Source organism: Pan paniscus, chromosome 2 (genome assembly GCF_029289425.2).
Source record: "Pan paniscus chromosome 2, NHGRI_mPanPan1-v2.0_pri, whole genome shotgun sequence".
Lineage (NCBI taxonomy): Eukaryota > Metazoa > Chordata > Mammalia > Primates > Hominidae > Pan > Pan paniscus.
In genome coordinates, this window is record NC_085926.1 from 12165223 (window position 1) to 12183222 (window position 18000).

Here is an 18000-nt window from a genome sequence, read left to right on the forward strand (position 1 = left end):
CTCTGAAACAAGCTTGTCTAACCTGCAGCCCAGGATGGCTTTGAATGCGTCCCAACACAAATTCATAAACTTCCTTAAAACATTATGAGATATTTTGCAATTTTTTTAGCTTATCAGCCATTGTTAGTGTTAGTGTATGTGTGGCCCAAGACAGTTCTTCTCCCAGTGTGGCCCATGAAAGCCAAAAGATTAGCCACCCCTGTTCTAAAATATGAGGTCTCCTGAGTGCAAGAAGACCAAGCCTAAGAAGGGGTTTCTTCACTCTGAGAAGTGGAGTCTAAAGGGCTGTCCAGTTAGGGAGGGGTCTCTGATCCCCGGCATGGGACTAACAGGGCTTCACTTGAGCTTAGAAGAGGTAAATTTAGAACAAATGAAAGGCCTTCCTGCTTCCCACAGCAGGAATGGCTTTAGCAAATTTCTTCCCCAGTGAGTATAAGCTGAGAATGTGAGGAGATTTGGGGCAGGTTCAGATAAAGCCACTAGTGACTAGATCCCTTAACAGACTATTAAGAGAAACTAACTATTCTGGGACTGTCTTAACTTTTCAGGGACATCTTTAATCATTTGAAGCTGACATTCTGACCTTGAGAGACCTGCCCCTCAGTGCCCCCAGAAGACTCAGGGACTGCCCCCATGGGATATTTCTTGGGTCCTAGGTTATGGGAGGGCCCCACTCCAGGAGATGAGCTCTGCAAGCAGAGAAGCAACTCCCCCCAGGAGGGAAGGAGAAGCGGCTCATCCCTGGGCACCTTTTAGAACCTTTCGGAGGAAGGAAGGTGGGCGCTGGTGACTACAGGGGCAAGCCCAGAAAGATCCCAAGGTGCCTCAAAACATGCGGTCCCCTTTGCACCGACTAAACCTACAACCTCCCGACCACATTCTTTCCCGCTGCCTCATTCTCCCTGGGGTCCTAGACCAGGGAGCGGGGCCTGGGGGAGCTGATCAGAATAGTTCTGTGGCGTGTCCGGCAAGGAGCTTGGCCTGGCCTCTTTCCTGGGGCCAGACCCTGGGACCCTTTCCCAATTTCCTGTCTCAGATATGCTGAGCAAGCACAGGCCTTCCTCCTTGGTTGGGGCAGCTGGTCTCAGGCCAACAGCTCACAAGTGTTGAGTCACTCAGTGTCTTTCCTTCCTCAGCTTTCCATCCTGCTGGGACTTCAGGAGCTCCTTTCTCCAGCTTGTCTGCCGAAAGCCACAGGATGGCATTTTAAAGTTGCCTTTGACAAAAACCCACAAACCCTCATCCATGGGCTTGGTTTCTGTCACAGGCCAGTGATTTCCTTTCCAATCATCTCAAGAGCTAATATTTACCATTTCTGCAAGGACCTTGCTGGAACTAAGCAATATACAGAAGGCATGGTATAACCCAGACCAGAATTCCCTACACATGAAACTGCTATGCATCAGGTGACAGGAAACCACACAACAATATCTTCTCCACTGATGCACGAAATTCTAACATTAGACCTCCCTTCCTTTGGATTGATATTTATTTTTTAAATAATAGTAGGATGCTCACTTACATTGCCTAACACTTTACAGTTTACAAAGCACACTCTTTAGTTTAAGCCTAACAATCCTTATTTAAGATGTCTTGGGCTGGCAAATGTATCTTTGTTTCACATATCAGCAAAGAGAAGGCAACTGCCTTGCCCAAGGTCACACAGCTGCTAAGCAGGAGAGCTGGATCTTCTGGGCCCCAATTCAGGGAGTTCTCCACAATACTGTGCACCATGCCCTTTTGGCGCTCCCACATCAGCAGAGGGGAAGGTAAGAATGGAATGAGCTGGGCATTTGTGACTCTATATCTCTATGTAAGGAAAATCCTTGCATTCCTCCCTTAACAAGTGGTGGACCTACCAACCTGGAGGAGTCTTGAGCTTCACCAGCTCTCTCCTTCCTCCCTGGCTTCTCTGATCACTAAGCCCAGTAGATTCAGCGTAGCAGGATACCAGCCCAATTAGCTTTGATGGAAGCGGCACACTCTCCTTGCCAAGCTCCTGAAAGCCTATACCTGCAAGACATCTCTGCACAGGCCCAATAACCCTAGGGTCTTGCTGAGTTCAAGACTCTGTAGCTGGTCCAGGCTGGTCTGGAACTCTGTGGCTAAGAAGGGATTGTCTCAGTTCTCACACACCGGAAGAACTGAAAAAAAAAAAAAGCATAAACGAATTCATGGAAGCCTAGAGCCAGAAGGGCCTGTAGAAGTCATGTGCCTGCAGCTACATGAGCCCCCCCTAACCAGAGTTTGTCCAAGCACTGCTGAAATACCTCTCATGCCAGGAAGCTCACTACTACCCAAGCCAGCCCTTGACACTATTCAGATTTATATTTGACTAATTTCAGTCTTCTACTAAGCCCTAGGTGCTTCCATGGTTACCTCATTTATACCATTTGAGAAACTGTGACTCAGGATAAGTAACTTGCCCAAAGTCACATGTGTAAAGTTGTCATTTCGAGACTTCTAACCATCCTATTTGCTCCATGTACCCATGTTTTTCTGCTAGCATCACCCTTAAGAGGTGGCCAGAACTGGTTGCAGTGCTCTCTCATGAGGCTTGATCAGCCAAAAGAACAGTGGTCCTATCACTTCCCCTTGTCAAGACACAGACATACCTCCAGCTGCATCCAATTTTTGGCAGCATCATTACAGACTGACACCCTTTGAGCCTGTCGTCACTCTGTAAACCCAAGGTTGTTTGGGGTTTATTATTTATTTATATATTTTTTTGAGACGGGGTCTCACTCTGTTGCCTAGGCTGGAATGCAGTGGTGTGATCCTGGCTCACTGCAGCATCCACCTCCCAGGCTCAAGCTATCCTCTTGCCACAGCCCTCTGGGTAGCTGGGACTATAAGCACATGCCACCATGCCCACCTAATTTTTGTATTTTTTGTAGAGACAGCGTTTCATCATGTTATCCAGGCTGGTCTCAAACTCCTGGGCTCAAGTGATCCACGCACCTCGGCCTCCCACAGTGTTGGGATTACAGGCGTGAGCCGCACCCAGCTGGGTTTTTTTTTTTTTTATGCTACTATAAGGTCATTTATTCCCCTTCCATTTTGTGTACAGCTAGGCACAAGCACTGCACTTCACATTCTTACCTGTTTGAATCAATCCAGCTTCCTGAGGAAAACTCTGCCTCTCAGTCTGGCCATGAGTTCCTGCTGTGGGCTGGCTCCACGCCAGCCTTTGGCAGTGACGCCAGAGTGGCCAGACTTCTGTGGAATTCGGCATCCCAGGATGCTCTGGGTGACTGGAAACAGATCCCATGGTAGCGAAGCCCCACAGGGAATAGGCCCGGAGCCCCTAGTAGACAGCAGGCTTGTAGGTGGAGCCAGGGTGTCTCAGCCTGGCAAGGGACAGTCCTTGGGAATTCTCCTCCCCGCCTCCCGTAGCCCCTGAGAAGTCTTCCATACACAATCTCAGTGGAGCCGGGGCCAAGAGAAGCTTCCTAGGCGCCATCAAGGGTGGCCAAAGCATATTCCCAGGCTCCAGCCCAAAGGACTGCCTCCGGGAGCTCTTCCTCTCAAGCCTGGAGAAGGGCACTTCTGGGCTTAGTTCATCCGTGGGTGTCTTACATGTATATTCCTATGGCTGAGGAAAGACAAGGCCAGCCTACATGGTGTGATCACCCCTGTGAGCTCATCTTGTGTCTGGAGTTCTACCATTAAAGCTTAATCTATGGGATTTAAAATGTTTTCTTGGAATCATAGTTTCACAGGATTGGAAGGAACCTTAGCATTCATCCACTCAATCTCATATTAAAAAAGGAATATTATCTATGATGTCTTTGTCAGGTCATTCACTACCCACTATGTGAACACATACGTCTACCTCCCAAAAGAGCCTATCTCACTATTTTTACAAAAGAAAGTTCTACTTGTAGGTGAAAGTCTGCCCAGAGCTTTTGTGCCCACTGGCCCTGGTTCTGCTCTTATGCCACATAGTCTTCTGTAACCCTCTCTGGGAATACCAGTTCTCTGGGAGGAGAACATCGTAAGCTGCTCTTGGCCAACATTTGAGATGACGCATTGGGACCCTTCAGTGGTACTGGGCATGAGGCCCTGGGGGAGAGACCAGCGAGAGCCAGTCCAGTAGCTTCACAAACTGGGACTTTTTCTGTCCTTCACCTAAGTATCTGTCTCTGACCATGAGAGGCTGTGGTGTTGAAGGCATGGGCCAGACTAGAGAATGAACAGTAGAGGATCAGGCCTGGACTGAGCAGCTGTTTAAGACATAAAGGAGGGAGAAGGCTAGAAAGGGCAAGCCCAGCCATGCTGAAGCAACCAGGAGTACTGATGATACCTCATACGGTACTGTGAGGTACAGGGAGATAGTGCACAATAGTGCATCCATGTTACTTGGAACACAGTAAGCACGCCATAAATGTCAGCTCTAGATGATTTAGAGAAGTTAAGAGACACAACTAGAAAAAAGGTTTAGGAGGTTAATAGGTAGCCCCAGAGAAGATAGATTGGAAAGAAAAAGATGAAAGAATTAGGAGACTATTCTAGCAAGAAATGATAAAGGCCTGACCAAAGTTAGTCCAGGGAAGATGGTGACTCAGATACCAGGAGGGAAAAGTGGAGGAGTCCTGAAGGCTGATGGGATGGAGTGGTTTCCAGCTGGCTTCCCGGGTATGGGTATTGCAGTGTCAGGCTCAGACTGTGCCTTATGGATCCCAAGAAGGTCCCCAGAGGAAGGGAAAGGAAGTAGTGTTCTCACTGTGACTTGTGGGGGTTGAGGGTTATGGTAGAATGGGCACTCTGATGTGGTGGCACTGAGGACATTTCAAAGGCCCCCCCTCCCAGCTGCTATCCCAAATCCTCTCAGTAGAACAGTTCCGAGTAATGAGGTTAAAAGACTGTGATACTGAGAAGGTAACACTTCCTGGCAGTGGAGCTGAAAACAGGCCATAATGGGCAGGGAGATAAATGGCCAGAATGGGATGTCCAAGGGAAATGGGGAGCAGGAGGAGAAGCAGTTTTATGTGGGAGTAGGGCTGAGGGGCACATCAAGAGGGGAGAGGAGCACTGATGGTGAAGCGGATGCTCACTGAGGACATGCTTGTTTTTAGCCACCGCCTTGCCTTGGAAGCCCCTCATTGACATCACCGTTGGCACACTTGGCAGGCTTTAGGCTTCACAGAACATTTCCCTTGTGCTGAACTCAGACTCCAAACGTTCACTGCCTCTAATATAAGCATTAGACAAACTAAGTCGCACAGGTCTTTAATCCCATCAGGGCATAATCAGAATCACGGCTGGGAGAGGGAGCATGGGATCGGAGCCATGCTGTTGGGTTAAGTGTAGTCATGCTGTTTGGGAGGGAAAAGCAGCCTGGCCTTGAGCGCTGTTACAAACATTAATGTCTTATTCTTTCCCTCTAAGGTAAGGAGGGTTCTGAGAAACAAATGACAACCCCTTTCTTTAAGTCCCTCCCTTTGGGAGTTCCCAGCCGAGTCCAAAGAGTGGATCTGATCTCCTGAGTCAGGCCTAGAACTGATCCCACTCCGGAGTTAACTCCAGATGAGAAGTGAGCCAAGCCTAGGCTAGTCACTAGGTCCGGCTGGGCGCAGGCGTGCGCACACATACACTCCTCCCCTGCCCTCCTGCTCACCTGCCCCTAGAGCCACCTATAGTCCAACCCTGTCTCTGGGGTTTGGCGTTGGCCCTCCCTTTCCTTTAGACAGCCAGGCCTGTACGTAGAAGTGGGAGCTGGACTTGGACAGGCATCAGAAAACCAGAAAAGAAACCAGGTGGTGCTAGAGGACGCAAAGCTTCTAGAAAGAATGAGTCTAAATGGAGGAAAATGAAAAAGGGGTTGAAGAGGTCTCAGGCATTGTTACCAGAGTGGCTCCAAGCCCCAGACTGCCCACACTGCCCCAGCAACACCTGAGGCTGAGGGTCCCCTTTAAAGTGTTTCTGGAGCAGCAGAAGCCTATGGCCAGATCCCACTGGATCCCACCAGGTCCCACCGGATTCCACTGCGGCCTTGCCATGGAGCCACGTGGTTTCTCTTTGGAATTTAGTGGCTTGGAGTTTTGTTTTTATCTCTTACATTTTTGTCTTCCAGAGCGGAACACTTAAGGATCCGGACTCAAGCAAGACCCCACCTCAGCGGCCACCCCCTCAAGGTTGTTTACAGTATATTCTCGACTGTAATGGCATTGCAGTAGGGCCAAAACAAGTCCAAGCTTCTTAAAATGATTGGTAGTTAATTTTTCAAAGCAGAAATTTTAAGCCAAAAACAAACGAAAGGAAAGCGGGGAGGGGAAAACAGACCCTCCCACTGGTGCCGTTGCTGCGTTCTTTCAATGCTGACTGGACTGTGTTTTTCCTATGCAGTGTCAGCTCCTCTGTCTGGTTGTTTACCTGTTCCTGTTCGTGCTTGTAATGCTCACTTACGTTTTCTCTGTATAACTTGTGATTCCAGGGCTGTTTGTCAACAGTGTACAAAAGAATTGTGCCTCTCCCAAGTCCAGTGTGACTTTATCTTCTGGGTGGTTTGATAGTGTTTTTAAAAGTAATATATAATGTGGGGTGAAATGGGAGTAGGGGGGTGGACAGGGGAGAAACGAAAACCACAAAAAGAAAACCCAACTCCTCTCCTCCCCCCAAGCTCAGTTAAATCCCCCACCTCCAACTTTCCCTCCACCAGTGTGCTTGGGATCTTCAATGAACTGTGCTTTTCGCTTTCTTTCTGCATGACTATTGTAACTAGATAGAACATTAAGAGATTTTCAAGATCAAACTTCCATAGCTTCATCCACTGAATTTGAAGGCATCCACCTTTTTCTCCATTTGCTAAAATTTGGTGCAGTTTGAGTTTATGTGAATAGGCTGGCTGTGCCTGTAGAGCTCTTGTGTTTTTAGTGATGACATGAAATACAAAGAACAAGCTATTTCCAGGAATGTGTTCTGTATTTTACATCCCAGTGTACCCTTTATTTTATTATTAACTAATTAACTATGAGATTTTTTAAAAATGGGGCCGCTGATGTGCAATATCAAAGTGAACTTGTGAGTATTTTGTGTGTGTTGATCTCAGTTGTTTCTTCATTGTTGCTGTTTCTGGATCCAGCCATGTGTGCGCTTGTGTGGACCTGAGGCTGCTTTCTGTTCCCAAAGCTTGACCTGTGTACAGAGATAATTCCTTGGCAATGTTGGACATAGAATGCAGGGAGCTACTAAAGGTCTGTCAGGGATTTGTCCATTCTGCTCTTGGCCTCTCCTGAGGCCTCATAATGGGAGACCAAATCAAAAATGTCCCGTGTCACTTGAGTGGGTACACTGCCTACAGAACCTTGAGGTTGACTCCTGCTTCAGTTCTCAGCTGTTTACCACAGCCCTCCAGGGTCCAGAGATTGAGGAGCTTTCTCTTTCCTGGGAGGAACTGTCTCAGATTTAGCTTGTGTGTGTTTTGGACAGAGGCTCCACAGCGGTGGCTCTTGAGGAATCCTCACCAGTTTGTTCTCTTCCCTCTGACAAGCAGCACCTGAGCAGATGCTGAGGCAGTTCATTAAACCAGGCCTCAGCTTCAGTGCCTCATCTTGCCATCTCCCGGCCAGGCTGGGAACGGGCACCAAGCAGCCGCCTCTAACAAACACCATGGTCCGTGGAAGTTCATGCCAGCAGCTTGCCTTTGAGAAGAAATGCTGCTGGCTCTATTTTTACTTTCTCTTCCACCTCTATACTGTCATGTCACCGTTCTGAACTCCCAGATCTGAGAAGGAACTAGTGTTGGTGGTATGTAACAAGAGTTACGTATCCAGGGGCTTGTGCCTTGGTTTCTCCTTTGATTGCTGGTAAATTCTGAGGCCACAGAGAAATGCATTGAGTGTGAATGTTGTCATCTGTAATCCCTCCCTCAGCTGATAATGGTAGTTGATCTGTTGTAAATATATACATATATGCATATTTGCACTTCCAGATGGGTTGCATAAGAATCAGGTCCTTAAATACCTCCCAATCTGATGAAACGATAGAATAAAGTAACATTTCCCAGAATGGAGGAATACATTATTTTATCTTATATTTTTGTCCAAGCGATGAGCTGATGGTGGTATTGCTTCTCTGCATGTTATCAGTGTGTACATCTGGTGCTTTTCATGTGTCATTTGTGAGCCACAAATGCAAAGTTGCCATTTGAATTCAGTCAGGCTACAGGGTGGTGTCAGTCAAGGTCTTTCAGGTGGGAAATTGGTTAGGGCTCCCACCGCCAAATGCAAGCAGATAGCATAACCTGACTGTTATGTGCCCTCAGGCAGCATGCTTAGGGACAACTCTGTGGCCTGGGGGACATCTGTGTCACAGTATAGGATTGCCATTCAGGTGTTTTGTACCTATTTCTTTCCTGACGTTGTCCCCTTTTTTTGTACTGATCCAACTGGGAGAACCTCAGCCAATGCTGGAAGTATGATTGAAGTACCTCTCTTTTGTGACTCTTGTACAGCTTAATGTGCAATAAAGGAAAAGTTATATCTGTCTTCAGTGTTAAGTTGTAACGTTTCTGGCTATCCAAGTATCTGCACAAATGGGAAAGCACTCAGGTTTCTGGTGCAAGAGACTGAGCTGTTAACCTGTATTACCTTACAGGAAAATGCTAATGCAAATGATGCCAAACTTTGGAAGTGGCAAAAGCTGGTTAATGTGAAATAATCTGCTAATCTATCATCTTCACTAGTTATTTGATTTGAATTTGGAGCTTCTTAAACCTGCAGAATTCCATTGATTTATGTATGTGTTTATTTCTCTGTAACTAACTCTGGTATTATTTGGTTAGATGATAAAGGGTATTCTGTGCCCTATAGTGGGGAACTGAGCGGATAGTCATGGGTGCACAGTGGCATAGACATACAGTTCTGCCTCTCCAGAGGGTGCAGATGTTCTGGTGTTTCTTTAAAACTAAGTGATAATACAACTAGCTGGTGCTGAGTTTCTGTAAGTCCACTCCCTCCAGCAGGCCCGTGGATGTGGACTGTGGGATTGAGGCTGAGAGACTGGACCTCCCAGGGCAGTCGTGCATCATTTCCACTAGTCAGTAGGTGCTAATGCGGATGGCTTTTGATTTCTAAGCGTTGGGACCCTCCTCAGCAAACTCTAGGCAATCTGGTACCACCTTAATGCCTGTCAACTCCCAGAGGAAGGAGGACCTTTTTCCTCTCCAGGCCACCAGATGGTTTAGTGTTTCATGCTGGGAGGAGGGTGTGCTGTTCCTTTTTAGGGGGGCTTTTATTTGCCAAATGGCACCCACAACATCCCCAGGGGAGAGTGGGGTTTGGATGTCTTGAGAATTCTACCACACATGGCTGAGAGGTTCATCCTGCTAGAACCCCTTGAGGATATTACTGAGAGGCAAAACAGTGCCTAGGAAGAATGGATTTCTCCTGGTTGTGGGCATGAGTTAATGCTAAAATGAAGCCCTGGTGGGGCATGGTGGGCCTGGCAATCAGACCCACGCAGGCTTGGAGCAGGACCAAGGGCAGCTCCATAAAACAGCATATGTCAGTGACCATCGAGGTGATCATAAGGTACGGAATACTTTTTGAAGAACTTGCTCAACCCTATTATCTTTGAAACACTACCCCTTAAAAGACAACTAAGACCAGGGCTTACACTTTTTAAAGTTTTATGTTTGGGAAAACCAAGGCCCAGGGAAGTTTGGTGACTTGCTCAGGGAGTCACTGGTAGACTATTTCTGAGATCCAGTGCTCTCTCCACCACACTGTCCTGCATCTGCCATGTGGAACTTGAGACTTCCCAATAAACCCTGGAGCAGGGTGGTCTGTGCCTGAGACACCTCTAGGGAGGAGGGGTGAGGACCCTGCATTCTAGGGCCCTCTGTGAGAGAGGGCGCCTCTGACGGGGCCGCTCGTCCCTGGTTCCTCCTTGTCCTACTGACTGCTGCTGTGGCTGAGTTGCTCCGTTTCTGAGGAGAAGCTCTTAGTGGCTATATACAAGGATAGCTAACCAAGGACCCCCTTTAGGGCCCTTCAGAGACTCCAGCTTCTTGGAATAGAGCTTATCCTTTGGGTAATTAACTAACCACACCCTTTGAGGCATAAATTCTAATAAGGAAACATTTTTATATGGTTAAATTATGAAGTTTTTCTTGTACTGAACCTAGGGGGCCCTGGGCAACCCCAAGGAATGCAGCCCCCAGGCAAGGTGCTGCCTCCACGCCGGCTCCCCCCTGGACCATCACTGCCACCTTCCTCCTCTTCCTCCTCCTCTTCCTCCTCCTCGGCTCCTCAGCGGCCGGGCGGCCCCACCACCCACGGAGATGCACCCTCCAGCAGCAGCTCCCTGGCAGAGGCCCAGCCACCCCTGGCTGCTCCACCACAGAAGCCCCAGCCTCACCCACAGCTCAAGTAAGAGACAACTCAGCAGCTCCTCCCTCCCCTCCTCCTACCCTTCTTGTGGGCCTTGGGCTCCAGAGCTGCTAGAAATCACCTTCAATCAGGTCTCCTCCTACAGATATTTTGTGATGGGATTTGGTTTTTTTTTTGTTAGTTTGTTTTTGGTTTGTGTGTGTGTGTGTGTGTGTGTGTGTGTGTTTGGTTAAAGGAGTGGTTAGGGTTCACTGGAGAAGGGAGGAAAGAGGGAAGTGAAAGTCTAAAGTTTAGCTAGAAATTCAACCCCCTTCCCTTTCTTCCTGGGAAGTGGCACTATGGCAGAGTCACTGTCCCTTCTCTAGTCTTGTACTAGCTTAAGGTTTTGGTTTGTTTATTTTAAACCCTGTCTCCCACTCTTTTTTCCATTCCTTTTCTTTGTGTGTGTTTCTTTCTTTGTAAAAAAAATTTTTTTAATCTTTCTGCCTCTGACTCACAGTTCAGAGTATGCAATCAGTAAGGCTGCCCAGAATGAAAAGAGGGAAGTAGTTAAATCCGTTTCAACATTTTACCTTCAGCTCTGTCCAAAGGAGGTCAGTTTCTGGTGTGGGCAGCAGAGGAGTTCCCAGGCAGAGACGCTGAGGAACTCCATCCTCTTGGGTCCCCCACACCCAGCAGTCAACCCTAGAAGCCCCTCCACACTGCCCCACTGCACAGACCCCTGCAAGCAGCAGAGCTGTCTTTGGGAGGGACAGCACCTGGATGTGGACGATGGTCAGTTCTGCCCTCTCTCCCACAGAGGCCTCTGATTGCTTGTGCAGTGTCCCCAGCAGACTTCTGTCACCACCTTCAGCACAGACAGCCGTAGCCTTAGGGGGATGGTAAGGGGATGGTAGTGATACACCCCTGCTTCTCAGAGTGAGGTGACGGGCAACAAATGACTCTTCAGGGAGGGAGAAAAAGGGGCTGGAGAATTCTGGAGTTGAAATGAGCCACTAGGAGAGCATGTAGTCATTGCAGATGAGAAAAACTTTGCTCAAAGAAAAATTTTTTTTTTCTCAAAGCCGAGCTACTCCTCTAATTAGTGGCAGAGCCAAGGTTGCGGGGCTCAGGTGTCCAGATGGTCACTTTCTCTGGGTCTTCCAGTCCCGTGTGATGGGAGGGGCATCACCCACTCTTGCTCCCCAGCTCGGGCCAGTGGCACCTCTTGCCTCTTGCCTGCCACATAATGTCCCTTCAGCCCAGCTGTTTCCTGCCTGCTGACTTTTTTTTAATCCCTCCTGCCTTCCCACTAGCCAACTCTAGCCCCCGCGTGAGGGCAGATCCTTGGATTGTCACTGCCTCTGGGCTGAAGCTGTTGAATAGAGCCAGCCTCTGATGACAAGCTGGAGGCTCATCCCCAGTACTCTGCCTGTGCGGGCTGAGGAGTGCCCCCACTCCCAGAGGCCAGCGTGTTGGGTCTCGTTCCCAGCCCTAATGAAAGGCAGGGTGTCTGTTCACAGTCACTGCAGGCGGAGAGAGACTGCTCACAGTTCTGTAGAAGGGAGTTTCTCCTGAGCTGCACCCAGCATTTAAGGGAGGGCTGAGAGTCCCAAGACACCAGGAGAAGAGTTCTGGAGCCAGAAAGCAGCAGGAGCGAGTAGGAGTCAAGAAGGAGAAAAGCTGGGCCGCTGGAGAAGCCAGACTTCATGTCCTCTCCTGGAGTACAGGCTGGGCCTCCCCATGGCCTTGTGCTTCATGGTTTTTCTCTGTGAAACACTAGTCTCTCAAGGGGAAAATAGGCCCCTAAAATGTGTGTAGTTTGGATTTTCTCATTAGAAAACTCCCTAAGAAACTTCTAAAGGCCTGATATATATCTCTTTTGCCACTGGACACCCTGAACCCCATAGACCTCATATTAGCGCTCTTCTGAGGAGGGTTACAGGGGTGGTTACTACATCCATTTTAAGAACAGGGAAATTGCCGGGTGCGGTGGCTCACGCCTGTAATCCCAGCACTTTGGGAGGCAGAGGCAGACGGATCATGAGGTCAGGAGTTCAGGACCAGCCTGGCCAAGTGAAACCCCATCTCTACTAAAAATACAAAAATTAACTGGGCGTGGTGGCGACCATCTGTAGTCCCAGCTGCTTGGGAGGCTGAGGCAGTAGAATCGCTTGAACCCGGGAGGCGGAGGTTGCAGTGAGCCGAGATCGCACCACTGCACTCCAGCCTTTGCGACAGAGATTCTGTCTCAAAAAACAAAACAAAACAAAACAAACAAAAAGAGAACAGGGAAATTGAAGTGTTAGAGTTTTGAGCCAAGCCAATATATTCTTTTGGAATCAGAGAAGAGATCAGAATAGAAAGAGCCAAAAGTGCCTAGAGATCTTCATTTTACCAAACTTGGCAGATGAGAACCCGAAGAGAGGCACGTGGCTTGCCTCCAGTTAGGAGGGAGTGAGTGGCAAAACGAGACTTTGGCCCAGGTCTTCTCATCTGGCTCCACCAGTTGACAGGTGATAGAGAAGACAGTGCCAGCATCACGGGCCCATTGGGACTTCTTTTCATCAGAAAAGTAATGTGAGATTCCTAGGTTAGTTCTTACCAAGTTGGGATCTCTGAAATTTAGCCCTTGGGCATTTTAGATTAAATTAAAGAAGCGGCCTTTGAGTCACCTCTTCCTCCTCTTTCCCTTCTTTATTTTTTCCCTTCTCCCTTGTTCCCACACTGTCCCCACCCTTTCTATTCTAGTAGCACCAAAGTTGAGGAAGTAGCGTAGGGGTCTCCCAGGGTCTTGGTAGCATGGCCACTTCTGGCATTATCCTCCATCACCTTGGTTTCCCAGGGAGGGAGTGGGGGTTCTAGCTGTGTATCCTCACGTCACCGTCCTTCCCTGCCTTGCTGGGAACACCACCCTCTCACATTCTCTCTGGTTTTTATCTTCAAGCAAGTCGCAGTCCCTGACAAATGCCTTCAGCTTCTCTGAGTCCTCCTTCTTCCGGTCTTCAGCCAATGAGGATGAAGCCAAAGCGGAGACCATCCGGAGCTTGAGGAAGTCCTTTGCCAGCCTCTTTTCAGATTAGCTCTTCAGACACACGGGGCACCCAGCCCAACCGGGAAAGGCATCTAAGACATTCACCAACAACAGTCAGCCAGCTTGGTGGTGATGTCCCATGACCTTGACGTGTGTGGTCCCTTCCTCTGCTCTGTTGTACTAAGTGATGTTGTGCAGCCCAGAAAGGACCATTTGACAGTCTCAGGGCAGGTGCCTACCCAGCAAGGGGCACCTGGCATCAGAGAGGAAAGAGCTGCTTCCCTGTAGTCATGAGAGCTTCCTTCTGAAGTCATCGTTCGCTGTGAGTTTAGTGGCCTTATTGTGACAGTGCCATCATGTCTTATTCTTCCCTGTGAAACCAGGATTAATCGTGGACTCCTGGCAGCTTAACCTAGCTCAGTTGCAGTGCTAAGCATGCCCCGCCCCCATTCAGTGATACCTGTTTGGGAAGTATATACTTCCCCAAAAGTACTCTTGGCCCTAAGTTTTAGGAACTTTCCCCAACCTGGATCCCTTGTCATACCTGTGTTACTGTTTAAAGCACACCCACCCAACTTACAAGATCGTAGGCTGCTGTGGTGGTGAAGCACCTTGAGTCTGCTGATATTCGGGAGAACAAGGATCTGCAGTTTCCCCTTTTCTCCCCTCTGAAGAGTGGTTCTTATGTGCAATCTGCAGTAACCTTGAACTCCAGAGCTGCACTATAGAGGAGAATGCATGCCACTATGACAGCAGTATGCCAAGCTTTGTGTTCATCTCCTAATAAACGTTAAGACCTTTGGTGTAATAAAAGCAGCAGCATTCACCAACATTTGATTCAGCCATGAGGTCTTGACCCCTTGGCCACCCTTTAGGCTGAGTGTCCATGAGGGGTGTGTGTGTGCGCTTGAGTGTAGGGAGTGAAAAATCTAGGTGTGTGAAGCTGTTTGTGTCAGTTTGTGTGTGTGACTGCAGGTGTACATGTGTTTGCAAGTGTTTGAGAATGTGTCTGTCCTTTACATACCACTTCTGGGCTTCCTCACACCTCCCCAGTGAATCTGTCTCCTCCAAGACACCTAGCCTTCCTTCAGCAACTCGGCGTTTCTACCTATATTACGGACTTTGTAACCTTTCAAATAAGCACAGAACCCTTGCTCCCGGAGGAGCCAATTTAGACTCACTTGCCTGGTCTATCATCAGTCTCCTCAGCTGAGGCCCACATGGTGGTGCCAATGAGGCTGGACCGACCTGCTCTGACAACCAGGCTCCCACAGATCTCAACGAAGGCATCCTAAAGAGGCCTGCAATTGAGGGTGGGCTCTGAGGGATTTCACTCTGGCTGCTTCATGACTCCCTGATACTCAAGTATGTTTTCCGAAAGACCACGGATGCTGTGAAGATAAACACTACATCTGCACCAATAAAAAATCCATATATTAAAATGTTAATATCTGAATGTTAATAAGTATCTAGATAATTTCCTACACATGACACCCATCCTACTAACTCAACAAGATAACCTCCTCCAAATGCCAGTATCTTAACTTCTCTTCACGGGCAGTAGATGCTGCAAGGTCAGAGAATGAATTTCTCCGATAACCAGGGTCTCCTTTCTTACTCATTCTCTGTTTTCACAGTTCAAGGATTGAGCACCGTACCCTCTTCTTACACTTAGAAAACAGGAAGTAGAACCTCCCATTGAGTGACACCTGGGGGGTGAGAGCCCTCCTCCCACAACACACATAACTAAGGAACAAACCAACCAAACCAATGCGTGGGGTACCTGGGCGCAAGGCAATTGACCTTTAGAGTTCCTTCTGTTTCCAGCTGTAGGGGAGGCAGATGTCCTCTTAACCTTCTGTGGCTGGGCCTGAAAATTAAGCATACATAAGACAGGTGAACAGGACAAACGTATACACATTTTATTTAATATTTTTATGCGCATGTGGGAATCTTCATAAGGAAAATGGAGACCCAAGCTGTTAAGCCCAAAACTTGTATACCATTTTAAACAAAGAATGATAAATTGTGACGATATGACAAAACAAAGGGGTCTGGGCTAGTCAGCCAGTAAATTGTGGGAAAGTAGGAAATATATGGGAGAAACTAATGGGAGAGAAGGGTTACAAGTTTTAGTAAAGGTTTTGTCTGTGGAGATTCATCTCAGTGTCAACTCCCTGTCTCTGGTGATAAGAATGTTTGTTCCCTTCTTCTTCTGGGGGAGAGGCACGCTTCCCACAAGAAGTTTTAGTCCTGCTTCAGACAGGAAGGGGGAAGTCGGAAAACCTTTCCTGCATCTGTTGTTGTTCTGTTGCCTTCAGCTCAACATAAACAATATGCCAAAGTGGCATATTTTGAGGTGGCATACTCTGACCCCCTTCACAAACCAAGAGTCTGCCACTAGCCATTGCTTCTATCCCCGATTCCAAATATGTTTTAAGCGAAGTCATTCATTTAGTCAAAACATTTCTTGAGCACTTACGATAAACATAAACATTGTGATGGATTCATAGGAATATTTGCTGACACTTCCATAGTCAGGCACTATTCTAAATACTTAATGCTCATCAACTTATGTATTCCTTATAATAAGCCTATATGGTAGGTGCTGTTATTATTTTGTAAATGAGAAATGGAGGCACATCAAGGTCAATAACTCACTCAGGGTCACTCAGCTGGGCAAGTGGCAGAGCTGGGATTTGAACCAACCTAAGCAGTGCAGCAGCAGAACTCATGGCCTGAGCTACTTTGCCATATTACTTTTATTTAATCTAGCAAAGTCAACAAGACAATTGTATTAAATTTTACACAGTGTGATAAGAGGTGCACACAAAAATTTACAGCGTATCCACCTCTTCTTTACATTCTCTCTCCATCCCCTGACCCCAGGGAAAGAAGGACTGGGAGAAAGGAAATCTGTGACCAGTGTTGACCCCTTGTCCTAAAACCATGAGTAACATACACAATGTTTCTTATTCTGATAGAATATAATTCTGGTTCTTAAAAAATTACTCATTCTTCCACATGTGATGTCAGACCAAAAACCACAAGTGGCTTATTTAGAAAATGAGTCAGCCTGGAAATGCTGCAGTGACAAAAAGGAGAGGCATTTACCATAGGTCAGGCAGCACCCTGGTCTGAAGGACATATGGATTTTCTCCAGCCCTTAGTAATGGGGTGGGGCTGGGGGTGGGGAAGTTCCATTCAGAAACAGCCTTCTTGCTACTTAAAAAAGACAGCCCCAGAGACTGGGAAATTGGCTATTCAACAACCATCAATAAATATTCAGTGAATACTGTGATAAAAATTATCTACAGCTAAGATCTCTGAAAGGTTGGTTGCGGTCTTCTACAGATCTTGAAGCCTTGTCTGTAGGCCAGCTTTGACCACTGTGCAACCACCTCTGCAGTTTATGGGGATTCCCTACCTATGTCTTCACCCCAGATTAGTAAAGGTAGAAAGCCTCATCCCTGCCCACATGGAACTCATCATCATCTTGGGTCAAGATAAATTAATTCTGTATTTTATTGATTTGTTCACAACCCCTTATTTTATTTAGCGCCATAAATTTTATGAGAGGAATATAAAAATGAATTAAGCAAGGATTCGGCCCTTACAAAGTTTATAGCCCAGTAGGGAAGATGTGTAAATATAAAGAAGAAAATGTAATGCATTAAGTCAAATGCAGTCAAAATGTTAGTTTGGAAAAAAAAATAAGCTTGATAGGTATTGGTGAGGATATGAGAAGCAGAAGGAAGTCTTACACGTTGCTAATGGGGGTGCATGTTGGTACTGCCATTTCAGGGAACAATTTGGCAATCATGCATAAACCCTATGACTCAGCAATTCCATTTCTGAACATTTACTCTAGAGAATCTCTTGCACATGTACATAAGAAACCAAGTAAAAGAATATTGGTCGCAGCACTCTTTGGGCAAAGAATGGAAATAACCACCTCTCGTGGGGAATTAAAATATATGGTTTATTCATAAATTGGAATACTGTGTAGGAGTTAAATAAAATATATGAGGAATGCAGATGAGTTCAGGTAAGATATGGAAGGAGAATGAATAAGATGAGCCAGGCAAGTGTAAAATGGACCACAAGCAGCATATGCTGTTGCAGTGGGGCAAGCTTCTAGCTCAGGAGCTCAGAGAAGACCGCACCCTGGAGGTGAGCTGTGCACAGCCCACAGGACAGGAGGCACACCACCTGCCGGGACTGGGCTGGGTGCACGGAATTCAGTCACTGAGTTTTACAGCTGGAAGTTGCATCTAGTTGCATCAAGGCCCAGGCAACTTAAGGAGTTTGCCAAGGTTACAAAGGGAGTTAGTAATAGAAGCAAATGAGTCTCAACACTAAGTGTCTGGTGGGCCACTGGGAACATTGCCTTTCCTGAAATAAATGGGTTTCATATTCGGGGGCCCTCCAGGGTGAGAGAGACTTATGGAATCATTTCACAGAGGCCAGGAGGCAAAGGGAAGAGATAGTGTTGGCTAGTGGAAATAGCCTGGGTTTTGGCATCAAATTGAGTTTAAATCCAGGCTCTGCTAGTTATTGGCTAATTGATTATGTAGTTTAACTTTTCTGTGTCTCAAATTTTCTCATCTATAAAATGAGAACAATGCTACCTTTCCAAGGAGGTTGTCTTAA

General features: G+C 47.3%; 1 protein-coding gene across 1 annotated transcript in view; it reads left to right on the top strand.

Moving 5' to 3' along the window:
• Nucleotides 1-14795, top strand: part of SYN2 (synapsin II) — a 183931-nt gene extending 169136 nt beyond the window's left edge. The window contains exons 11-13 of the mRNA XM_034955812.3: nt 6077-6137; nt 10130-10373; nt 13261-14795. Coding sequence (XP_034811703.2) covers nt 6077-6137; nt 10130-10373; nt 13261-13396 — 441 coding nt within the window. The 3' untranslated portion in view covers nt 13397-14795. The remainder of the gene's footprint in view (nt 1-6076; nt 6138-10129; nt 10374-13260) is intronic.
• Nucleotides 14796-18000: the final 3205 nt, after the last annotated feature.